The sequence below is a fragment of the Daphnia carinata genome, chromosome 3, assembly GCF_022539665.2.
Source record: "Daphnia carinata strain CSIRO-1 chromosome 3, CSIRO_AGI_Dcar_HiC_V3, whole genome shotgun sequence".
Taxonomy (NCBI): Eukaryota; Metazoa; Arthropoda; class Branchiopoda; order Diplostraca; family Daphniidae; genus Daphnia; species Daphnia carinata.
This window is the reverse complement of record NC_081333.1, coordinates 2315233-2340156: the sequence shown is the minus strand read 5'-3', so window position 1 is coordinate 2340156 and position 24924 is coordinate 2315233. Positions and strand designations below refer to the sequence as shown.

Sequence of the window (24924 nt, the reverse complement as noted above, 5' to 3'; positions counted from 1 at the left end):
ATTCCCAGCAGTGTCGTTTCCTCTATAACATTAGTTTTTTTGTTTTGTTTTGTTTTCTTTCTGTCTGTCGTCGCTTTCTTTTTTGTCTTTTGGAGCCACACGACTCCATTCATCTCTGCCCGTTTCACTTGATCATTGACTCGATGGCGTTGAAGAAACGGTGTCTGTTATTGTCCGAGTCTTTTTCTTGCAATTAGCCCGTTAGAGATGAGCGGCTGAAAAGAAGGCAGATGTTTTGAAGGGATCCCCCCCCCCCCCCAAAAAAAAAAAAAAAAAAAAAAGAAGAGGATCAGTCTGGTTTTGGTGTGGCCCACGCGTCAATGAATGGCTATCGATAAAGAGTGGCACATTGTGGCTATTCGATGGGTAGGATGAGGAAGGAAAAAAAAAAAAGAGGTTTGATGTAGCGCAACTGGACCACGCAAACTGTGGGCGTAAAAAAAAAAGAACTGAAAATAGAGAAAAGAAGCGCCCGGCTCAGATGGAAAGGCAAGTATAAAGAAAAATACAAACTTGGAAGTGCGATAGAAACGGGGATTTTGTGTGACAACTGGGCGATCATTTTGTTAAGTACCTCAATGGATGCGCGTAGGAGGGCTCAAGCGAAAAATGGTGGACCAATGGACGGTACAGAATTCGAACAAAGTGCGCGTGAAGCAAGTTCGCCCAAGTTTCACCAACTTCTGTTAATTGCCACGACTTTCTTGACCTCGTTATTACGACACGTTGCTACTGCCCTATGCGTTTTCCATTTAAAAAGCGCCTTTTATTTTTATATCGTAGTACAAACTCTTGCCCGATGAAACTGACAACGTCAGAAAAATCTCGGTATTTTTTAACATTCATATCATTCCTTTTCTCATTTTGCCTTGAGACTAACGTTGAATACTCTCGTCGTACTTTAACACAAGCAAAAACTTGAAAAGGGCCTATATCATGTAAAGCCATTCTATTCTTATTTGATGTTCCCCGGCTTAACGTCCGCCACATGCACACGCACGAAAGCCAGTCATTGTTTAGCCGCTGCCAAAGCCCGAAAGTTTCTCGTGGAACAAGAGAAATTGAAGAATGAATGAGGTAAAAAAGAGGGGGAAGACAAAAACAGAAAAAGCAAAACGAAATTATTACGAACCCAACAGAATGAGGGAGGGCAAAGGAAAAAAAACAAAAACGGGAGGAACAAAACTCTTCCAGCTGTGATCCGCTCGTTTGTCACGCTCCGCGCTTTGCCAGCGACTAGGGCTGTCGGGGAATGACTTCATGTGTGTGATATTTCTATTGAGAAGGGAAAGGGGCGAGACAAGAAAAGCCAATTGAAAAAAAAACAAACAAAAAACATAGGGAATTATTATTCTTTTCCTATAATTTCCCCGCCCGCTGCTGCTTTTATTTTGCAAATATAAATAAGCATACGTATAGTGTGTACAGCTGTACATATACATATATTTATAGCCGGTTGTGTGTTTGGTAACTGACGGAGTAGTTATTGAGTTTGAAATCGCTGATCTCTCCTTTCATTTGATGTTTTCTTTTTTGCGATTTTTCCTTCTCGTTTTTAAGTTGTAAATATTTATTATATATTCATTTGCAGACCTCGACCGACCTTTGAACCCCAATCCGGCCAGCAATGGCACATCCAAAGGTAGCGAATAATTTCTAAAGAAATAAAAAAAAAGGAAAAACAAATCAGCATCACACGCAAATTCACGTTCATCCACCATACACATCCCGCGCCTATTTACACGTTCATTTTTTTTTTTTTTTATCGCACCGCTACCTTTCTGGTCTTTGCGTGAAAATCCAAAACAGCCAACAAAGAGACAAAAAGATAAAGATGCAAAAAAAAAAAAAACAGAGCCAATTAACCTTTTAACGTCGCATGATGTCATTTTGCATCATTTTTTTTTTTATTGATTTCTTTTTTGTTTGATAATGAGTTTGTTGTTTTCGTCCGATTTCCTCACGCTGATTTCTCCTTTTAGACCAGAGTTAATCAGACTTAAAACGTAGCGAAAAACATTTTCGGAAAGGAGAGAAACGGTGGCGTGATTTTTAATTTGTTTAATTTATTATTTTGTTTGCTCAAGACATTCCGCATTGAAAAGAAACCCGGAAACGTGACATCTCGGGCTGAGAAAAAAGAAACCCTTTCGTTTTTATTCTTTTTTGCTTGAATCCTTTTTCCACAGTTGATCTCGATAATTTCCTGCGTTCGCTTCGATGATCGTCTTCGCACAACCAGGTGCCAAAATTTCGAAAACGAAATGCGTTTTTCTTTATTTTATATTCCCCCCCCCCTTTTTTTTTTTTTATTTCGTGCCATCTAACCAAATATAGACGATTAATAGTCCATATCCATCGTGTATAGGGATAGCTGCATAGACGAAGTAGATCTCCCTAGCAACCGAATCCATCCGGAACGCCATTTTCTTCCCTCCTCTTTCATTTCTATTTCACTTTCTCTCTCTCTCTCTCTCTCTCTGCGTCACTATTATTTATTTATATTTTTTTTCAAGTTTTTATTTCTTTAATCGAACGCATTTGTCAGAAATCAAAAAGAAAAAGAGAGAATCGCATCTGCACTCTTTCACACCCCTCCTGGCACGCAGTAACTCCGCCAACAAAAAGAACCCCCCTTATAGCCCCCAACCATACGAGATATCATTCCAATATGTTTGTACATATAAATAGTAGCTACCCTTTCCTCCCCGGAAAGCAAAAGAATCGTTTAAATGCAATGAAGACATTTTTTTTTATACATTTACCCAATTAGTACACTAACGGTAACTTATAACGTTCTGAGTTTTAATTTCGGTTTTACAATTATAGTGTGTCGTCGTCCGACATGACAGAATTCCATCCCTACCCCCCATTTTTTTTTTTCGTTTTTCATTAATTTATTCAAGAGAACATAAAACGCGTGAAAAAAAAAGAGACAATTTCATTTAGACATGAAAATTATTTTGTGAGCGTCTTGTGTGAGTGCGCGCGCGTGTGTGTCGTGTGTACGTCTGTACGTCTGTGATGACTTTTCCTTGTTCGTTTATTTATTTTCGTTTTGATTTTCATCGTCTGGATTGTTCGTATAACCCATTCGGTTTTTAAAATTTTTCTTTTTCTTTTTGTATTCTTTTTTGATTTTTATGGCTCCTGCTCCTCGATCCCCACCACCCTTCATTACCTCCATTCCTTGTTACCTTACCTGACCACAATCTACTTCACGCGGGGTACCGGATGTCTTCGAACTACGCAAACAAAAACAAACACACACTATTTCCAAAAAAAAAAAAATGAACACATCGAACCCAACAAACTCCAATTTTTGGGGTAAAAAAACAAACAAACAAACAAAACAAAACAAAACAAACCCCAAATACACGAGCAGTTGGATTGACCACCGTAGGTGCCATGAGCGTTACTGTCAGCCTGAACACGAACGGCGTCGGATTGGATTCGACCCTCTCGGCGATCGCAGCTCCTGCCACCGGACCCGGGCAAATGCCCATCACCAACGGATCATCGCCTACCAATAATCAGACGACCATCGGTGCTGTGACATCTTCTCCAGCTACAGTCGGAACGGCCCCGGCAGCCGCAGCGGCCGCTGCCGCCATCACCAGCGCTAATAACGCTGCAAACAATGTAGGGGTAGTGCTCAGTCCCGTCAGAGTCGAGTTGTGAAATCATCTTCATTTTTTGTTTTATTTTTTAAATTATTATTTATTTATTTTTTTAGATAAATGATTAAAAAAGAAACCGTGAATCAAGAGAAAGATTAGCATCTTTCGTCCATCCCGTCAATGTTGGTCGAAGATTGAAGTTGTGTATAAAAGAGCTTGTTATGTATTCTATTTCATTCTTAATTAATCCTCTTTTTAGCTTTCATCTAACGAAGAACGTAAGAAAACGAAGTTAACTACCAAGCAGAGATGGGATGAAATTCATTTTGTGCATTTCAACCATGTTAACTCACGTTGAAAGGGAAACTCTTTCAGTCCATATCGTTGTGTGCACTCGCATCGTTGCAAACATTGATTTCCGTTTCTCGTATTATGCCCGACGAACTCTTGTCAGACCCCCACACAAAATACTGATGATCTTCTCTGCCCGCCGCGTACAAGTATTTACACACAAAAACAACAAATGAAACATTTTGTTGCTTTCTTCTCTTTTTTCTTTCGTCATTGACAGCCCTCCCCCGTTTTTTTTTAGAGGCATTGCAGTACGCAGAAAGAATGGGAGTTCGCATAAAACTGTCTCCCCCATCTTGTTCAAGAATTCAATTTTATGGCATTCGCTTCAGTGCAGCTCTTTGTACTTTCATTTGTCCGTCTTTCATCGCAGTCCCTCACTTGAATTCACACAACCACTATTGCTGCTGTTGCCACTTTGACGATCCATATAATATGCTCGTGTATACATAAAAAATTTATATATGCCGTTATCGTGACTTATTTGAACTTAGCATGTTTTTTTTTTCTTTTTTCTTTTTTTCGGTTCGTTGATCCTTTGCTCCCCGTTCCCCCTCGTTCGTCATGATAACATTTTCACTTTGCAAACTTTTGATTCTTTTTTCTTCTTTCTAATAAAAGGAAAATTCTATGATATTGCAAAACGACGTCTCATCTACAAGGGGAAAAATTGGATGTTAATCAACGAATTTCTATTTTTTTTCTTCTTCACTTTCAGTTGGCTGTTGACGAAAAAAGAAAGTAAAATGAAACCGACAAAATTTGTTTTTCCTTACATTTTCTCTTGTATTTTTAATGGTACGTATTCTCGTCCAGGCCATTAGGCAAATGCAGCGAGAAAGTCCAGTTTCCGAGGGATTATGTAAATTGTACACAAGGGAAGAAAATCCATTTGGACAGCAGCTCCTTCCTTCAACCGCCCAGAGAACGAGAACCAAATTGGACAGCGTTGTGTGTGGCAAAACGAAAATAGGTAAACATTCACTGCTGCTCGGACACGATAACTTTGGCCTTCTCGGGGATGATAGGTAATTGTCGTTTCGTGTGAGTACGGACATTGAATTCCCTTTAATATTCAAGATAAAATTTCGATTAAAACATTGACTAGGAGCAACGAAGCAAATCAAAGAAACAGAAACATACTTCCGTCTGGCTGCAATCCTGCTGCTTCGCAGCTCGTTCCGTGAGTTGTACACGTGCCTGGGCACATGACGATGACGGTTGATCCGTTTGATCGCTGGATGGTGGGCGAATTTCTCCACCAGCTTTGCATTAACTCGTAGAGCCGTCTTTTCACGAGGTTTAACCTGAAGTCGGACGAAAAATCATTAAGTTCAACATCCGCCTTTGTACCGAGTAGTAACTTACCACGCCAAGTTTTTCAGCGGCGCGAGCTTTCCAAATGCGGATGTTCATTTCGTCGGAGCCGGAATAGATGAAACGGTCGTCCAAGGACCAAGCTGCACAAGTCAGCCGCTGCATGCGATTTGTATGGTAAATATCTCGCGAATGAGCCTAGAACGTAACCGAAGTATGAACTCGTTAAGTAATTGGTATGTTTAGCAAACTATGAATCTCCATACCTGACGAGAATTGTAGAGACGAATTGTCTTATCGTAACTTGCGCTGACAAACTCCTTGCCAGTCGGTGAATAGTCAACGTCGATGACAGCTGAGACGTGATCTTTATGCACGTTAATGGGACTAGCGAAATTTCGCATGTCAAATGTGTACAGGCTACATGGAGGAAACGGGAAATAGCGTCAGTCATGGGATGACGTGTTATGGATGTTTTTAGTTTTTTTTTTAAATGGAAAATAAACAGCATTTACTTATAATCTTCATTGGCTACGGTGAAGATAAAAGCTTCCATGGGATTCCAGCAAAGTGAATTGCTCCTCATCTGCAGGACAACTTTCCTTAAAGGTGCAGACTCCCTCATGTCGTACAAGATGATGCTTCGATCACTACCGCAGGCAGCTATTGAGAAATCAGGTCTGAAGTTCAATAATACGACACAAAAGGATGATAAAATGAAATGTCTTCTGTGTTCTACTTATAACATTTTCTTCAACTTGATTGAATTTAATGCATTGTAAGCTGTCAACGCCCCACTGGAAAGTCTTGATTGGTTGGGCGCGAGTTTGTTCCCATAAATTGCAAGCTTCTCCACAGGTAGCCAAATATGGTTTAGATCTGTGGTGGCTTACACCAGTAAGCATGCTACGTGTCACTATAGTGTTTACTGGTGCCTTCAAATCACTGCCGTCTAGTTCCTGAGTTTTCCATTGTTTAATAAGTTTATCATCTCCGACAGTGTATAAAGATGATGTTTCCTGACTAAATGCCATAGCTCTTAGAAATCCATCATGGGCCTGAACAGTATACACTATTTTCCTTTTTGCGACATCCCACAATTTTAACTGTGTAACAAAAGGTTTAATACTAAACATATACTTGTTTAAAAAGCTAATACCTCTCCATCGCACGCTCCACTGTACAGCCAAGACAAGTGATCAGGATGTTTGCCAAGGCAAGTTAGACCATCCTGATGACCATCGAGGGAACCAATGAATGGCATAGCAAAAACCCTTTCTAATTTGACAGCATTCATGGCACGCGTATATTCTCTAGGAGCTTCTAGTGGATGTAATGCTGGATTGTAGTTCCTAGGTACTTCAATCAAAACCAATACATTCATCAGATTTCAGATTACAAAATATGGTCATTAACACGATATGTTACATTTGTGGATGTCTCTTTTTGTTTCTCGCAAATAGTCATCAGGATTTCGCACCAAAACCTTCACTTTCATTTTTGATTCGCCGCTGAAAATATCCATGGTTAGTGAAACAATATATCAAATGGCAATGAAAGACTAACAAAACGAACACATGTTCACACTTCTCAACTCTTAATAGCAGACTAACATGGATTACAAAGAACCAACCAAAACGTACTGGCGTGACAACTTGGACAATAAACAAAAATTGCTAAAAAACACGCTGAGTTATTTTTTAAATGAATCAAACAATAAAATGAGCTTTTTTAGTCATTAAAAAATAAATATACAGTATAGGTCCAAATTAAAAAACAAACAATAACAATTGGTAAATGTATAATGACGGCAACGCCTTCGTTTTGGTAATAAGCAACAGCAGCGTATGCTCGCGTGCCATCTGAGATCAGGTTGCAACAAATACCAGATGAGAAGTTTGGTGTATATTTTTGTTGGCATTAGATGGCAGCACGTTGGATACTAGTTTTTGAAGGCCATAAGCTACTTTTTACAAACAGGATTTCTCGTTTTACTGGTAACAAACTTCAATTATATGGCCGTTATAAAATTCAAATAATTTATAGGAATTTAGCGTCGAAATTTTGTGAATAGGGTTCGGTCCCGGTCAACGCGTGTTACCCGTAACCGGAAGTTACTGAAAAATTAATTATTAAAATCTGTCTTTTTTAGCTTCTTTTCGCCTTTATGCCAGTTCTTTTTCCTCCAGTTGCCAGGGGGCGTGGCCCATGTGACACAATGGCCACCGGCAGCTACTGGTGCTGAACTCTGCCCGTTGGCGTCACATGCTTCGCATATTAGCATGGTTCTTATTCTAGAAATTTATGGCCATCTTGAAAATCACCGTGGTTTTCCCAGTGTCTGTCAAAGCAATTCATGTCGTTTAAGGTATACTTCTCAATCCTGTTCAAGTTCTAAAGAACATACGGGCTGTCATGGCTGCATTTTAGTTATTCCAGAGCCTGTACGTGGAGATTTTGAGGAAGCTGCACATGAATATAACACCAAATTGGATATATGTGCTGGTTTCACAAAAAATGAATTTGGCTGGTCGGTGGCCGCAACGAAAGCGTAATGCTTTCTACAAGTGACAATTTCAAAAACTTCCATGGTAGTAAAATGTAACTACACTCATTTTAAGTTCATTTCAACAAAAAATTCTTTTTTTCAGTTGATTGCAAGTGTTTTAGCGTTGGTGCATTATTCTGCTAGTATAAAAAGCAGCATAACCACCAATGGGCTAACCAAAATGTAAAATCTAACGGCTCATGAATCAGTAAGTGAGTTTAACTACATTAGTTATAGCTTTGAATAGGGGTTATAATACAATATATAATATAACTTTTTATAAGTCAAATTTTGACTGTATATTTCATACTGTACAGTTTGTGGTTTGAATATCTGGAATTAAATTGCATCCAATCATTTGAAAGGTGAATTCATTACTCACGAAGTTGTTGAATGTTCCAATTCAAGTAGTTGAGCAATTTAACCTGCAGCTATGAATGAACATCTAGTCTACTCTTAAATGGTTTCAACCCAGTTGTGCCAATTGAAAGTTATTTAAGGTTTTCATTCCAACATTTGTGATCTTTGATATGAAGATGTGATGCTATATGAAGGCAACCTTTATAATTAGACAATATGTGCAATGAAAAACAGTAAGCTTGTATTTTTCTACAGCCATTTAGTTGTAGTACCCTTAAACTGAAAGCAAAATCATTCATGTTTTCCATTGGTCTTACATTTTATTTCCTGTTATTGCAGTAATATATAAAACTAGTTGGTTAGCTTACTAAGGGAAAGTGGTAAACTTTTCTGAATAGTAATGAAATTATTGGGTTGTAGCTACAATAATTGGTCTTTTTGATGGGGTAATGTGTTCATTTTCTCTAGTAAAAGGTTTCTGGATTGTATCAGTGAATAAATCTCTGGGGTGTTAAACGATTAATTAATTGTTGGATGTCAATCGCTATGATTGGATTTTATTAATTTTTTTATTATTATTTTCTTTAGGTGTGACAGGATTTTTCGTTATCGAAGGTGCCATAAAAGTTATTTGTTTTGGATATGTGGTTGTTACGCGATCATAGGCGTCTCTGTGAAGAAACTGGTAATTGATTCATGGTTTAAAAGCCACAAATTTAATAACCATAATATCGTGAATTGTAGGAACAAAAGTTTTTGGTACAAGATCGTCATCCATGGCTAAGATTGGTGTGTAAGTTTAGTTCGTAAAGTTGAGGAAAAACTGCAAAGATTATCCATAATCCAACGTGGATATATAAGTATGTTATACATAGGATATACATATATATGTGGATATTATTTAAGTACTTTTGAAAATCTAGGTTTCTAATTGGAAAATATATGCCGTCAAGTTATTTTGGAAGAACGTAGAGGGAGTTAGCAAATTTTTTCTTTTCTTATGTAAGATGAGCCATAGAACCCAGGGTTGGGGTTCTATGACTGCGGTAACGCCAATTCTTTTTGGGGGGCTCGTCGGATATTTTCAATTTACATGTGCCTGTTTTTAATACTAAGCACCATTTCGATCCATTTCCTTACAAAAAAAATTCTATCAATACGGACATTTTCGTGAGAGAACACAGTTCGGCAACCTACAAAAAAAACGGGCGCTTCTTGGTTCAAACTGTCGTGGCGTAAGTTACATTAAGTCTTTCTGATTGTTGTTTTAAACGGTTTCACAAACTGCCTTGTCACTTTATCACTGAGTGTATCACCTTATCAAAGTCAGTAAGCAGTACTAACATTTTGGTCCTCATTAATCTGAAGCTGGTTAATGAAGTTGGAGTAGCGGAGCAACCTAACGTCTTTTGGAATGCCGATGAACTAGGTTTGGCACATTGGTTTAAATGGTTTTCGTCCTGTTTGTAATTGGGATGCTGCATATGTCAATTATCGATCAGCTTTCATGATGTTTAATCTTGCTATGTTTTTCTTTTTATTTATGAATTTAAAATGGGCTGGTCGTTTCTTGCCAAAACTTATTTGCAATAAAACCAATTAAACATCGGTTTTGTTGTTTAACAATCTTACGAAGAAGAAACATGTCGAATGGGCTTCAACCTTTTTTTTTTCCTTAAAATAGCCAATTCCAGTTCCCTATCCGTCTCACAATTCCCGTCTTTCCGAACTAATCAGCCGTTCAATTTGCGTTCGTGTTATTTTGTGACGTTAATAAGGGCCGTTATAGATTGCGCACTGTATTTTGGCTTAACTGCCAGACTTGAGTTTTTCGGCTTTTCGGTTATAGCCAGTTGAAGTTACATCATAACTTCTTCAATATAAAAACGTTTTCTTTGAAAACAACCAAAAAATTACCTATTTTTCGTTACACGGAGTTATACTAAATTTCAGATCGAAAAAGTGGTAAAAGAATTTGTAGTTTGTCAGATGATGGTTTGAATTGTAATATCTTGAACTATGATTAGTTTTTTACACTATTGCATTTCTAAGAATCGATAAATAAATATTTATAAAGGGAATTGATTTTGCATTGCTCCGCCTTTCCCACACAATTTCACAAGTTTTATACATTACATCAAACCGAACTCCACTTTCCACTGCTTCTTTCCACTCATTTCAATTATGCAATAGTTACCAAAAAGTGGAAAATGGAATTCCGGCTAGGGTATTACGAATAGGCCATGATTAAAACCCATAGGATTGAACAGTTCCTGTCGTCTGCATGTCAGCCATTTTAAGTTGTGTGAACATGGAAACATTTTTGCTCTGTGGTTTTTGAAAGTTTTCCTATTGCTTTCTGTATCTAAACTAGTAAGTAAGTAACACAGATCTATTGTTCTTATCTAGGTATATTTTTTTGGCTTTTTTGTTAGACCTGAGCAGGTGGAAGCCTGGTATATTAACAAGTGATAAGTGAAACAGCAGATAGCATACAATTAATGCCCAGAGTTTGCTTTGGTAAATGCATACTTATGCTTTTGGAATTTACTGTCTGATAGTTCTTCACAGAGCATAGCAGAAACATTTTGGTTAATTTAATGCTAGAGACTTTGTAATGAACCTCTAATGCAGGATCGTGGGTTAAGTCAAAAGGATTGACTTTGGTCTTTCAAGCTTAAGCCCACTAGTTCAGCTATTATGGTTTAAGATATCTGTTGTTCATCTTTCTTACCATAGTATTCCATTTTGTGACTTCTGTTTTTACTCGAAATTTTGTTATTTGATTTCCCTGAATCTTGATTCAAATAGTAATGCTGTATGATAAAATTGCTGTTCATTGGTCTCATTTCTTTACATTTTTTACGCAGGGCCAACAAGAAACGAAGTCCTCATTTTCGCCTCATCGCCGTCTTCATCTTTGCCTCTTCGCCTTCGCCTTCGCCTTCGTCTTCGCCTATTCGCCTCTCCGCCTTCGCCTTCGCCTATTCGCCTCTCCGCCTTCGCCTATTCGCCTCTCCGCCTTCGCCTATTCGCCTCTCCGCCTTCGCCTATTCGCCTCTCCGCCTTCGCCTATTCGCCTCTCCGCCTTCGCCTCTTCGCCGTCTTCGCTTCTTCGCCGTCTTCGCCGTCTTCGCCTCTTCGCCGTCTTCGCCTCTTCGCCGTCTTCGCCTCTTCGCCGTCTTCGCCTCTTCGCCTCTTCGCCTCTTCGCCTACGTCTCTTCGCCGTCTTCGCCGTCTTCGCCTTCGTCTCTTCGCCTTCGCCTCATCACCGTCTTCGCCTTCGCCTCATCACCGTCTTCGCCTTCGCTTCATCGCCATCATCTCACTGCCTCGTCGCTGCCTACGTCTTCACCTCATCGCCATCGTTCGCCTGTGACCAACAACGATGGAACAGTCGAATCCAAGAAAAAACTCATAGCGATAGAACGTGACTTCGCCGCGGAACTTCCCGGATACTGTTTTGTTTTGTATTTCTGTATGTTGTGTTGTATTGTTAACCCGTTGGCTGCCACCCCGTTTTCTTCCATTTTTTTTGTAGCTTTTAGGGACCGGGCGCTGTTCTCCCCATGGCCATGGGGGGAACAGTCGCCAATGCGCCTAAAGGCCTCGTGCCTTTAGGCGCGCGTAGGCAATGCACCAGCAGGGCCTTCTCCTTTTCGGCACGGTGATAGAAAGCCGGGGGTGTGCATTCCCATAATGGCCTCTATCACCGTGCCAGCCCGGACTTGTCTTCGGACAAGTCCCCCCTTGGTCGGGATCCTTCAGACGCGACAAGTAGCTACTGTAGTTGAAGCAACCTACGGGTTGCGTGGGCAACGGCAGCCAACGGGTTAACAAGTTGTGTATGTATGTATGTATGTATGTATGTATTGTATAATATGTAAAAAGTGGCGGAATGTAGGGTGGAGGAGGGACAATAAAAATAATTCCATTTAATTTACTTGTTCGTGTGTATTTTATTTATTATTTTGGACTTATTCCGAACCACACCATATTTAGAAAACAACTAACCTCAGAACTCGCCGTTTCACTTGAAAATTTAGCTATCAGAAATTTTTCTTTAAATACCTTTTATCACTCTACCACATTCGCTTTTTACTGATGAAAACAAAACAAAAACCAGAATTTAAAAATCTTAAGAGTAAATTCTCTTTCTTTCTACAATGTGTCAAAATACAATTACTAAGTAAAGAAAGAAAGAAAAACAATCTTCATTGGTACAAGATCTTGTCATCTATTAGCACTATGAAGGAAATCAACCAATTTCAAATTTAACTTCCCTATGTTTTGATTTATGTAGGTAATTAATCCTAAACAAAAGAATGATGTTGGATATATTTTATTTACAATGAAACCATATCTTTTTCCCACCTTCATGACATGCATGACATTCCTTTTGTCATAAAGGCTCCCATGGCCAATGCAGCATATTCGGTACATCCTTGAGGCCTGCAATTGCAACTATAAAACCAAAACCGTTAAGAATAAATAGTGAAAGACCCTCTAAGTTCTGAATAAATTTTGACAATTAAGAGTGTGGGAAATATTAAACGTAATGATTACTGTTTTTATGGCAAATGTTGTGCAAAGCTGGCAAGCAAAATTGGTGCATCTGAATTACCAATATGAAATACATGCTGGGAATCAAACGATGGTCGAGCAAAGGTTTTTCGTTAAATAATTTTCAATGCTTGGAATTAACATTCTTCCAAATTCAGTTTTACCAGAAAGATCTGTAAGAACTTTGTACGGATTTGCTTCAATGTGTAACGCTGCGCAACAAAAAGGAGTAATCTACGTTAAAGCTATGTTAAAACATACCTGAAATTACAGCAAATCTAAATAGAAATTTTCATGAGAGACCTCCATTACATCTATCTTTCTCGTCGACGCCATGCCAAATGAAACAGCTGACTGTATAGATGCGCATCAGCGGCCTCTTGCTTTCTAATTTCTAACCAAAAAAAAAAAAAAAAAGCTGAAAAAATAAATGCTCAGCTTAACTTTTATACTATGGCAATATATGGCAATCCGTTTTACATAAAAAAAAAAAAAAAAAAATGGCGGAAAAAAAAAAAAAAAAATCGCACTTTTTTCTTTTTTTCCGACACGTAGCCATCTACCGCTCAGACTCATTATTACTGGCGTAGGCAATTTCAGTCCATTGGATGCCATTCGCAGTTAGTTCAGTAGCGTGGATGGAGAATAACGCGTGGCTGGAGGAACAATTGAAAAATGGATAAGATAATACAACAAAAGGATGGTAAGTATAAACATTATTATATTTGTTTTGAATTATTAATTATTGTTTATTAGATCAAATTATGGACCTGCAGGCTCAATTATTGCAACAGCACAAAATATTAGATAACAGCAAAGCTAAGGATGGTAAGGCCTAATACATAATGATTCTATTTATTTGCTTTTATTCATTTGTGTTTTGTAGCTCAAAGTTTGAGTCTACAAGCTCAGCTAGGGGAAAAGAACAAATTGGAACAGAACAGTTTCCAAACAGTGAAGGAGGTTTTTCCAAACTCAAACCTAACTGAACATGAGGATGAATTGGCATTAGGCGAACACAGTCAGGTACCTAAACTTTTCAAATAAGAATTCAAAATAAGTATAGAATTTTAACAAACAATTCTTTATTGTTTAGTTATTCAGTCTACCACCTGACAGTGTGTTAAATTTAAATTCTGTTAGTGCTGCACAAAAAGAATCGTTAGTAATAAGCCCATGCAGTGAAGGAAGTGAACAATTGTGGGACCGTATTTGGGCCGAAAATGGGTGTGGTACGGAAACCAAGATATGGCACAAGTTCAACATGAAACATGGATTAGGTACTTTTCGGTTTTATGTCTATTGAAAAAGTATTTTTAATGCTATTATTTTGCATTCACAGAATTTAATGGGGGATCAAATCAAGTCTGGAAGTGTTACAGGATGGAAGAGTCAGCCTACAGATGAAAAAACACAGAGTGCATTACCATTAAGGTATGAGGTAAAGTAATAGAGTATGCACATTGTCTAATGTGTTTATTTTATTAACAATTCAAAAGATTAATCCTAGTTTCAGCCAAACATGAAATAATCCAGAGAAGTGCCATCTTGTGTTAATAAATCCAGTACAACAGCAATCCTTTATAGTTCTGTCACAGCTAGAAACCTCAAATAATTCTGCTTCTCTTGCTAAAGAACAACTTGTCCTTTACGTTCAGAGTGTTGGTGAAGCTGGGTACTTAAATGGCCCTAAAGATGTTTTAATTTTGCTGCTGTTGCAGAGATGAACATCATACATGGACTTTTTAGGTATGAAAGGAATTTTCTTCAAAAATTTTGAATTTCTGACAAAGCATTTCTCCTGCTTTTTGCCAACCATGTCTAATCTACCAAAAAAAATTTTATCCAATAGGAAAGGATTTTCATGTACTGGGAACACAACTATCAACAATGCAACATTGTACAGGTGCTAGTTTATCATTCAAGAGCCTTATACAATGATGTTAATCTGCAATTTGTATGTCCTTCCCCAAGCTTCCACCAGAAGTTGAATCTATGAGTCATGTAAGTTACATGATCAACAGTTGATATGTTTAACGGTGTTGTTTTTCTTTTCTCAATATAGGTTAATAGTAACATTGGATCTGAAAAAATTCTTGGTTTGGGGCAAGATACTGAATAAATTGTATTGATTGGATGGATGACATGACATTTCTATACTTAATTCGGATTCCCCAGACGGTATTTGATATTTAAAAAAATTGAAGTGCATATCTGGGCTCCCTTCTTTTCTGAAGCCCCGTTTCCCCTTGACTCGTAATAAGCCCGTAGGGGGTCATGCCCCTACTGTACGGTATATATAAAAACAACATATACCGAGGTTTGGAGGGCTCTGGCCGGAAAGGGGACGTGGGGTGCCGCTTAGTCCGATGATGTGTTCACGGAGGGCGATGTGGCTACCCACAAATCCGAACTAAAGGTTAATCGCTCCTGTAAAAATGTTCCAAATCTTCAGCTCTTCTTCCGGCTTCTCTTAGCCAATCACCGGGTAATCTCCCCGGTGGGTCAACAAGGCAGTGTCTCCCCCTGCCTGGGTTGACGGCAACTTTTGAAAGGGCTATTGTGCCTTTTTAAAGTTGCAAAAATAATTGTAATGTGCAGAGAATTGTCAATAAATTTTTTTTTATAAAATTTTTTTGCAAAATTTGTTATTTTCATTGTCTGTGTTCACACATTACAGTTATCAAATTTTTTTTATTCAGCTTGCGCAATTCAATTTCATTGTTTTTGCCACCGTTGTATCGTTTATCTGTAAGTATTCAATTATTATTTCACTTTTTGAATTCTTGAACTTAGACAAGGAATAACGTGTAATACATGGATATTTTCTGAAGTAATTTTGTATTTGTATATTGTTTTACTGGTATGGGAATCGATCCTCAGACATTCAGCGTGCAACGCCGATGCTCTAACATTGAGCCACGAGATATATCTAAATTTTTTATTATCGCATATCATATGTTATCGTCTAGGATGTTTATGCAGTCTTTCACAACTATATGTTTATCTTTGTATTGCTTTTATAATGTCCATAGCTCTGTGGTAGAGCATTCAGCTGCGATAGCTGTTACACTGGGTTCAAACCTTACTAGATGTATAAAAATCTACATTTAAATGGAGAAAATAATATTGCAGTATTGCATTTCAGTTTTATTCAAATTGTAAATGCAACTCCGCAAGTGACTAGAAAAAAGCCAACTTGACATCATATGATTCATGGCTCATTGGTAAAGCATCGGCGCGGAATGCCGAACATCTAGGGTTCGATCCCTGGATAATAATTGAATGCTTACAGGAAACAATGCTTACAGGAAACAATGCTTACCATTAAACGTGGCATAAACAATAAACGAGAATTGAGAAAGCTAAATAAAATGTGTGAACACAGACAATGAAGGCAACAAATTTTGCAAAAAAATTTTATAAAAAAAAAATTTATTGACAATTCTCTGCACATTACAATTATTTTTGCAACTTTAAAAAGGCACAATAGCCCTTTCAAAAGTTGCCGTCAACCCAGGCAGGGGGAGACACTGCCTTGTTGACCCACCGGGGAGATTACCCGGTGATTGGCTAAGAGAAGCCGGAAGAAGAGCTGAAGATTTGGAACATTTTTACAGGAGCGATTAACCTTTAGTTCGGATTTGTGGGTAGCCACATCGCCCTCCGTGAACACATCATCGGACTAAGCGGCACCCCACGTCCCCTTTCCGGCCAGAGCCCTCCAAACCTCGGTATATGTTGTTTTTATATATACCGTACAGTAGGGGCATGACCCCCTACGGGCTTATTACGAGTCAAGGGGAAACGGGGCTTCAGAAAAGAAGGGAGCCCAGATATGCACTTCAATTTTTTAAATATCAAATACCGTCTGGGGAATCCGAATTAAGTATAGAAATGTCATGTCATCCATCCAATCAATACAATTTATTCAGTATCTTGCCCCAAACCAAGAATTTTTTCAGATCCAATGTTACTATTAACCTATATTGAGAAAAGAAAAACAACACCGTTAAACATATCAACTGTTGATCATGTAACTTACATGACTCATAGATTCAACTTCTGGTGGAAGCTTGGGGAAGGACATACAAATTGCAGATTAACATCATTGTATAAGGCTCTTGAATGATAAACTAGCACCTGTACAATGTTGCATTGTTGATAGTTGTGTTCCCAGTACATGAAAATCCTTTCCTATTGGATAAAATTTTTTTTGGTAGATTAGACATGGTTGGCAAAAAGCAGGAGAAATGCTTTGTCAGAAATTCAAAAATTTTTCAAGAAAATTCCTTTCATACCTAAAAAGTCCATGTATGATGTTCATCGCTGCAATGCCAACGAAATGAAACATCTTTAGGGCCATTTAAGTACCCAGCTTCACCAACACTCTGAACGTAAAGGACAAGTTGTTCTTTAGCAAGAGAAGCAGAATTATTTGAGGCTTCTAGCTGTGACAGAACTATAAAGGATTGCTGTTACACAGGATTCATTCACACAAGATGGTACTTCTCATTAGACAATTTGCATACTCTATTACTTTACCTCATACCTTAATGGTAATGCACTTTCAGTGTTTTTCAACTGTAGGCTCACTCTTCCATCCTGTAACACTTCCAGACGTGACTTGATCCCCCACTAAAATTTTGTGAATGCAAAATAATAGCATTAAAAATACTTTTTCGATAGACAAAAAACTGAAAAGTACCTAATTCATGTTTTATGTTGAACTCGTGCTATTTCTGGGTTTCCGTACCACACCCATTTTCAGCCCAAATACGGTCCCACAATTGTTCACTTCACTTCCTTCGCTGCATGGACTTATTACTAACAATTCTTTTAGTGCAGCACTAACAGAATTTAACTTTAACACACTGTCAGGTGGTAGACTGAATAACTAAACAATAAATAATTGTTTGTTAAAATTCTATACTTATTTTGACTTCTTATTTGAAAAGCTTAGGTAACTGACTGTGTTCGCCTAATGCCAATTCATCCTAATGTTCAGTTAGGGATGAGTTTGGAAAAACCTCCTTCACTGTTTGGAAACTTTTCCGTTCCAATTTGTTCTTTTCCCCTAGCTGAGCTTGTAGACTCAAAATTTGAGCTACAAAACACAAATGAATAAAAGCAAATAAATAGAATCATTACGTATTAGGCCTTACCATCCTTAGCTTTGCTGTTATCTAATATTTTGTGTTGTTCCAATAATTGGGCCTGCAGCTTCATAATTTGATCTAATCAACAATAATAATAATTGAAAACCAATATAATAATGTTTATACTTACCATCCTTTTGTTGTATTATCTTATCCATTTTTCAATTGTTCCTCCAGCCACGCGTTATTCTCTCCATCCACGCTACTGAACTAACTGCGAATGGCCTCCAATGGACTGAAATTGCCTATGCCAGCAGTGTTTCCACTTTCCGCAAAGTGGTATCCCTAGAACGTTGCCAGACTGGGGACATAAATCCCTATTAAAAAAAAATAAAAGCCCCAGAAAAATCCCTGTTACTTTCATGGCATACTCTGATACTCACATGGCCTACTATAATAACGGCCTGTCAGCGCGCAATACCTCCAGCGCGGAGGTACCTAAAACTGCATTGCCAGAGGGGCGTAATACCCCAACCGAGCTCCACTTTCCACTGTTTGGTAATGAATTGAAATGTGTGGGAAAAACAGTGGAAAGTGGAACCAATGCGCCGCACGTTGTGCACTAGCGCCGCGCGTGGCCAGCTTACGGTAGGAAAGGGAAAAAAGAAATGACTGAGGCTAGATTCGAACTCGGGTCTCCAGCTTATATATAGCTTGTTATATCGCCAATAAATAATATAAACAATAAATATTATAATATTACCATAAATTCTCTATTTGCACTTACAAAACATACATACAGCTACTTACAAAACCACTCTTCGCTCCAATCACTCCACGCTTGAACTCGTCATCAACAACTAGATACTAAAATTTAGATACAAAAAGCAAAAAACAACAAAAACTTACGGGTAGCGAATTGGGTCACATATCCCGATGATAAGCTGCCTGCATCCACGAGCCGTCTTTCAGGCCGTGGGGAGGCTAACGAACAACCTACGTTCAACGATCACCTCTTCTCTACCTTTCAGTTTGTGGTTCGATCTTCAAGGTAGTGAACAGTACTACAGATCGATTTTTAGCCTGGCAAGGCTATTTTTTGTCATTTTTAGCCTGACAAGGCTTTTTTTGGTGTGCCATTTAGCCCCTTTATTATAGTAGGCATGGCTCTTCTTTTTTCTCTTTTCTTTTCTCTCTTCTTGTTTTCTCTCTTCTTTTTTTCTTTCTTCTTGTTTTCTCTCTTCTTTTTTTCTTTCTTGAGGGCGTAGAATCTTGCGTCTTGATATGTTGTAGAAGCTTGCGTAATCCGATGAATCTTGCGTATCTTGAATGAAGATTTGGAGGGAAAGGGAGGGGGGGAAGTTGGCGGTGTCGGGACTTGAACCCGGGGCCTTCAGAATGCGAAGCGAAGGTGGTAACCACTGTGCCAGGACCGCACATTTCAAACAAATTTATTTTTCATCGACCTTCGTTCTAATACCGGAGCTATATAATATGTGACTAATAGTATTGTCGCGCTGTGGTAGGGCGCTGTGGTATAGCACTGAGATCATACGTCGACTGTCCGTGTTCGGTTCTTATAGACGCCATTGCTTCAAATTTTTTTTTTTTATTTTTATAAATGTAAATAAAAAAATAAAATAACCCATTTTATTTATTTTAGAACAGTATTAAATCGAACACATTTTTAAAGCAATTAACCAGTGCCCGTCAAAGCCAAACAAGTTACCAGAAAAATTTAAATTGGCTATGGAAATAAAACCATCGGATTGCCCCATCATATTTGTTTAGTTAAGCAATAAAGATATGGTTTTTTCCAAAAATAATTGTCATCGAACTTTCAACGTTATAAAGCCTCAAGAGAATCACAGCGTTTCCCAATGAACAGTGTGTTGCTCACCTAGATAACAAAATTGTGTGAGAGGCCTCGGGTTCATCATGTCTCAACAACAAATTGTTCATCATGGTTGAACAAAATAGATTCGTAATTCCTACGTATATATTCAAGGAACTCTCCCCAGCTTTTGCAATTGGGTCAAGTGCTTGTCAGAAATTCAGTCGGAGACTTGAGTCTTAAAAAATTCGGCGTGCGATATGTTTGGCACAGACGTTTGGAGGATCAAATGGAGTTCGTGGTGTATCCTAGTCAGTGTTACTTTCTGAAAAGCGTACCGTTCACCATTGTCCGCTTTGTGGCTCTTATTGAGGAACGTTTTACTTTTGAAGTTGCATAGAAGCGCCAAAAGCAACAGCGGTTTGGCCAAAAATCTCAAAATCCCGAGAAATCCCCAGAAAATTAAATAGACCCTGGATAATCCCGGAAACCATAGATTTCCATAACTGCACCCTAGATTCCAAAAATTTTCCTTAAATCCCCCTAAATAGGGTAATATCCCTAGAAGTGGAATGGGTGTATGCCAGTAATAACGAGTCTAAGCGGTAGATGGCTACGTGTGGGAAAAAAAGAAAAAAGTGTGATTTTTTTTTTGGCGAAATTTTTTTTTTTTTTTTGTGTAAAACGGATTGCCATAGTTACATACTGTATGGCAATCCGTTTTACCCATTATAAAATAAAAAATCTTTGGCCTTTTTTCTATTTTATTGCTATCGCCATCTACCGGTCACATTTCTAGATATAGAATGGGCTTATATAGTCGGGCTTAAAATATTTTAGATTACTCCAAAACTATAAAATTACGTAAAAACAAATTCCATTTTCGTGTTCCTTGATTAATCCTGAATCAGAATCATCTATAGTTATCTAAATTTAATGCTATTATTTTTTAATAGGAAAAAATATTAAGCCCGGCAGTATAAGCGCGGCCTTATTTTTGAACCCTACTTTTACCGTTTTTTACGTTTTATTCAAAAGCTATGAGTCCCACGAGAAAACAACCCTCACATTCGTGATGCCCGTTTAATTCTGCATCGAAACCACGTATTTAAAGCGAAATCTTAAATTTTGCCAAAATTGAAAAAGTAAGAAGGCTATAACCTTCTCACTTATCCCATTTTCTTCAAATCCTAGATTTCATTAAAAATACATTATTCCGATTCTAAATTGATCGCTGATCACGAAAATGGGGTATTTTCTCATATTAGGCATTTACTTTTTGAATTAACCATAAAAAACAGAAAGTCGGGCTTAAAATTTTTTCGGTCAGTGTATGTAGAGAATTAACTAGAAATCGTACCGGTAGATGGCGATAGCCGTAAAAGAGAAAAAAAGGCCAATTTTTTAAAATTTTTATTATGGGTAAAATGGATTGCCATAGATCCCCGTTAAATTTTGAATAAAATTCATGTATTTTTAGCTATAGTTAGATTTTTGCCAAAAATGAAAGAGTGGGAAGGCTATAGCCTTCTCACTTTTGTCGAAATTCGCAAAAAAAGGAAATCTCAAGGAATTTGATGAAACTCACCAGAAGTAATCAGAATTAAACGCTGATTCCCAATATAGCATTAGTTTTACCGTAGGTTGTGCAGTTTTTGAATAAATCGCAATTTAAGTGATTTTTGTTTGTTTTTCGTCGTTAGCGACATCTGTTAGCAACAATATAGTTAAAATCGGTTCGGTACTGAAAATATCAATCGTACTAGGATTTAGACATCATTTAGGACTAAAATAATGTTATATGGTAATCAAAGTTCAATTTTACTTGTTACAGGTGAGTTGCATCGAATTTGTAATATTTGAATAATATATCTTCTAACAGATGGCGCTGGCAACGAAAAACAAATTAAATTACTTTGATTACATTTTATCCAAAAACTACACAATTAACCAGAAAACTAATGCTATATTTGGAACCAACGTTCAATTTTGATTATTTGGTGTGAGTTTCATACAAATCTAAGGGATTTTTTTTTTTTTTTCGGATTTCGAGAAGAATGGGAAGGCACTTTTGTCGAAATTTGCAATAAAATGAAATGTCAAAAAATTTGATGAAACTCACCAGAAATGATCAGAATTAAACGCTGATTCCGAATATAGCATTTGTTTTCTCTTAAGTTGTGTAGTTTCTCAATAAATCGAAATTTTAAACGAATTTGGGTTGTTTCTCGTCGCTAGCGCCATCTGTTAGCAAGAATATAGTTAAAATCGGTTCGATACTCGAAATATCAATCATACTAGGATCTAGACATGACTTAGGAGTAAAATAATATATTATTTAAATAACTGTTGAATTTTATTAAAGGCCGAAGACAATATTTAGAAGTCAAACTAGATTTGAATAACTCATACTGCTGTGAAGGCCTTCCCACATGGTAAGTGGAGCAGTAAACAGGAATTTTTACCATCTGCAACAAAATCATATTACTTGGGTATTTAGCTTCCAAGCTATAATGGTATGTGCCAAATCATTTAAACACTAGCAGTTAGAAGAAACAGCAACTTATCTTTGCTGTCATTACATATTATTCCTCAAACATAAGTTAAGCTGTAAGGCATTTTTATGTAAAATCCTATTTGTAAATGGGAAAGATTTGGCTCTGAAAAGCGTGATTAGAAATCCGTAAAGAAGAATGCAATTTAAAAAACCTGAATATTAAATTGGTGAAAACTCTAATATGTCAATATTTAACAAATTACCAAATAGTGAAGTGCAGTAGAATAAAATAATGCACATGGCTGCCACATTGCAAAATAAAATAAAAATCATTCTTTTGTAACTTTATGAGTTACTCGCCCGGAAGAATTACGCTCCTTTCAGCGATGGATCGCTTGTTACTAAACTTACTTGTAAGTAATGTTTCTTTGACACAACTATGTATATCCCAAAGTAATTAACATCGGGGTTTTCAAAACGGTTAATCGATACACAAAGTAGAAAAATTATATCAAATTTGTTTGAAAGAGATGTCAAGTGTTCTTTACTGTATTATCGTATCGATCTACTTTATTACCTACTTCAATAGTCCTCTCAGCTAGGCATATAGGTTTCGTTCATCTTCATGGCTGTTCCGTCTTCAACATGCTTACACCCTTGAAATTGTGAAAATAAACACGTTTAATTTTTAAATAACGCTTAAATCAAACGGAGATAACTTTGTTCATATACAAACCAACAACTTCCAAGTCTTTCTTTTGGTATTAGACAGATAGAATTTCAGTGCAAATGCCATTAAGTACAATGAAGATAATTCCTACCAAAACCAGGATGATTTGGAATAACGGTTGGTCAAAACGAAAATTCTTTCTGTAGAAAAGATATGTAAGTTAAGAAATCATTATGATTCACAAAATACTTTTATAAAAGGTTACGATGATGTAGTAATGTGTGAAAAACAGCCATCACTCTCCTAGTTTTCTTCAGTTGGTTCTTTCCAAACTGTTCCACAATTGCATCTAAAATACACATGTACGTATTCGTACTGAGAAGCCAAGGATACGTTGCCATTGTAATAAAAACTAAGAAAGCAAAACAAACAAGACGGAAAAATTATTAGTACTAACCTAAATACAAACCTACAGATGCTCTGTTTACATAGTCATTTTTTTTTTTAAACCTGGAAATAGTTAGAAGATTAATAGGACCATAGATCTTGTGTCATATTTATATCCCCCGGTAATCTACGAACAATTGTTTATCAAATAAGATCTTGTGCAGCAAAAATAACATCTAACTTACCAAATTTTCCCTACTTCTGAACTAGTGCTAGCCAATGAAACTTGAACCAATGCAAACTTCAACACAATCTTCATAATAAAAGGTAAATCATTTAACCATATTCAAATTTCGACTTCATTAAATGATACTTTATAGCACGGTTTAATCCCAAAATCGTAATATGAATCATCACCACCCAGACCTACTGGGAAACCAAAAAAAAGCTAAGATCATGGGAAAGATAGAATCTAGTAAAAAATTCTTTAAACTTTATTACCTATGCTGTTCAATAGTTTCCCATAAATTTGGATGACATGTAACACTATGGTACACAATAGCATAGAATGTCCATTTACAGCATTATTTGGCACACAAATTTTATCCAGTGCTCCTGATTTCCCAATACCTTTGATTTCAGTTGAAATTGAAAGACAGGAATCAAACACATTCAAGTTTGCCACCAAGATGTGGTAACTGCCATCAGGATTGGGAAAGCAAATTAGCTGAATGTTCAAACTATACAGTATGAACATTGGGTATTAAGTACACGACACTTATATTAGTCCCAGTAGCCCTTTGCATATAAACATAAGCCATTATGTTCACTTTGATAGCTATAACCCTATAATTGCAGTGGCCAAAATTTACCATCTTTAAGCTCTCCACATATAGAAAGCTCAATGGGCACCTTATTGCCTTCATTCAATAAACTATGAAAGGACAAGCAATGCACCCCAAGTAATGCTTCTTTTTAGTTTTCTGGAAATCAAAATCACAAAAATTTATTAATGGAATATTTTCATGTACCTGTGCCTAGTGATTCGCTATTGTTGGGTACGTTAGCTTTAGGAACGCCTGAATTCTTACACTATCGCGTGGTGAAGTAATTTGCGGCAAGAATCACTGAAGAAGCACCTACAGTAATAATTTTGTGAACGGCAATTCCATCCGAAACATTTATGAAATGTAACAAATCAGTGATGGCCAGATGGTTTTGGATACGAATTTTTCCCGACACCGGATCTTCGACATGAAAACCATGAGAACGTATTCGACTGCCCGAATTTTAACGAAGGTCTCCAACCCTCTTTTCCTCCATTGGTTGCCGTTTGCATTGTTGCCAGATTGTCACACTCGCCGAATGCGCTGCAACCCCAGGCCAAAAGCTGAATGAAAATACCGTAACGAACTGGCGCGACAGGAATTTTCAGAATTTGTATAGGGAAAAGGGAATTAGGGATACAGACTGTACTGGCACGCCAGCAGGTTTGTATTGGGCGGTAAACGTAAGCGTTGCAACCGCCATCTGTTGGTAAAATTATCGCAAAAACCATCATCGGCAATATTCATTTCAGGTATCTCAACAGAATTCCTTTCGGGAAACTTACTTTTTACTTCCCGAGTTGAGCCATTGAACAATATGGCAAAAGTGGTTTAATTATTGCGTATAGATA

General features: G+C 37.4%; 4 protein-coding genes and 5 long non-coding RNA genes across 16 annotated transcripts in view; 4 read left to right on the top strand and 5 right to left on the bottom strand.

Annotated features, from left to right (window-relative positions):
* The window catches only part of LOC130693848 (potassium voltage-gated channel protein Shaw-like), a 32190-nt gene extending 27583 nt beyond the window's left edge, over positions 1-4607 (top strand). For 2 of the 5 annotated variants that reach the window (XM_059494688.1, XM_059494689.1), the window contains exon 7: positions 3386-3729. In XM_059494688.1, the coding sequence (XP_059350671.1) occupies positions 3386-3681 (296 nt within the window). In that variant the 3' untranslated portion in view covers positions 3682-3729. The other 3 variants (XM_059494690.1, XM_059494692.1, XM_059494691.1) reach the window with 3 other exon arrangements.
* Positions 1-17390, bottom strand: part of LOC132087859 (uncharacterized) — a 91513-nt gene extending 74123 nt beyond the window's left edge. The window contains exons 1-2 of the long non-coding RNA XR_009420724.1: positions 17061-17390; positions 16456-16956 (exon numbers count right to left, since the gene is read on the bottom strand). This is a non-coding gene — a long non-coding RNA (uncharacterized LOC132087859). The remainder of the gene's footprint in view (positions 1-16455; positions 16957-17060) is intronic.
* Positions 4733-6891, bottom strand: LOC130693811 (DDB1- and CUL4-associated factor 13-like). The gene is made up of 8 exons (XM_057517028.2): positions 6717-6891; positions 6448-6647; positions 6028-6394; positions 5804-5951; positions 5555-5708; positions 5340-5486; positions 5115-5278; positions 4733-5037 (listed from the first exon to the last, which is right to left on the bottom strand). The coding sequence occupies exons 1-8, from the start codon at positions 6811-6813 to the stop codon at positions 4953-4955; spliced, it is 1362 nt and encodes a 453-aa protein (XP_057373011.1). The 5' UTR covers positions 6814-6891; the 3' UTR covers positions 4733-4952.
* LOC130693853 (uncharacterized) lies at positions 7524-9671 on the top strand. Its single transcript, XR_009001761.1, has 6 exons — positions 7524-7656; positions 7719-7879; positions 7940-8044; positions 8785-8881; positions 8941-9056; positions 9120-9671. It is a non-coding gene; the product is annotated as an uncharacterized LOC130693853 (long non-coding RNA).
* On the top strand, positions 10407-12039 carry LOC132087870 (uncharacterized). The gene is made up of 3 exons (XM_059494794.1): positions 10407-10423; positions 10467-10569; positions 11067-12039. The coding sequence occupies exons 1-3, from the start codon at positions 10407-10409 to the stop codon at positions 11628-11630; spliced, it is 684 nt and encodes a 227-aa protein (XP_059350777.1). The 3' UTR covers positions 11631-12039.
* LOC130693855 (uncharacterized) lies at positions 12378-13121 on the bottom strand. Its single transcript, XR_009001764.2, has 3 exons — positions 13021-13121; positions 12571-12660; positions 12378-12509 (listed from the first exon to the last, which is right to left on the bottom strand). It is a non-coding gene; the product is annotated as an uncharacterized LOC130693855 (long non-coding RNA).
* On the top strand, positions 13366-14365 carry LOC130693840 (uncharacterized). 2 transcript variants are annotated; one of them, XM_057517064.1, is made up of 6 exons: positions 13366-13462; positions 13516-13587; positions 13646-13785; positions 13856-14039; positions 14102-14193; positions 14326-14365. In XM_057517064.1, the coding sequence occupies exons 1-5, from the start codon at positions 13435-13437 to the stop codon at positions 14164-14166; spliced, it is 489 nt and encodes a 162-aa protein (XP_057373047.1). In that variant the 5' UTR covers positions 13366-13434; the 3' UTR covers positions 14167-14193; positions 14326-14365. The 2 variants fall into 2 exon arrangements, with proteins under 2 accessions (XP_057373047.1, XP_057373048.1); XM_057517065.1 differs by having other exon boundaries at positions 14259-14331.
* A 349-nt stretch (positions 17391-17739) lies between the features above and the next one.
* On the bottom strand, positions 17740-18120 carry LOC130693865 (uncharacterized). Its single transcript, XR_009001774.1, has 3 exons — positions 18049-18120; positions 17925-17996; positions 17740-17866 (listed from the first exon to the last, which is right to left on the bottom strand). It is a non-coding gene; the product is annotated as an uncharacterized LOC130693865 (long non-coding RNA).
* Positions 18121-22621: 4501 nt separating this feature from the next.
* On the bottom strand, positions 22622-24563 carry LOC130693859 (uncharacterized). Of its 3 annotated transcripts, none has more exons than XR_009420664.1 (4): positions 24442-24563; positions 23125-24385; positions 22926-23059; positions 22622-22845 (listed from the first exon to the last, which is right to left on the bottom strand). It is a non-coding gene; the product is annotated as an uncharacterized LOC130693859 (long non-coding RNA). The 3 variants fall into 3 exon arrangements; XR_009420665.1 differs by having other exon boundaries at positions 22622-23059; positions 23125-23271; positions 23348-24385; XR_009001767.1 differs by having other exon boundaries at positions 22622-23059.
* Between the last annotated feature and the right edge of the window lie 361 nt (positions 24564-24924).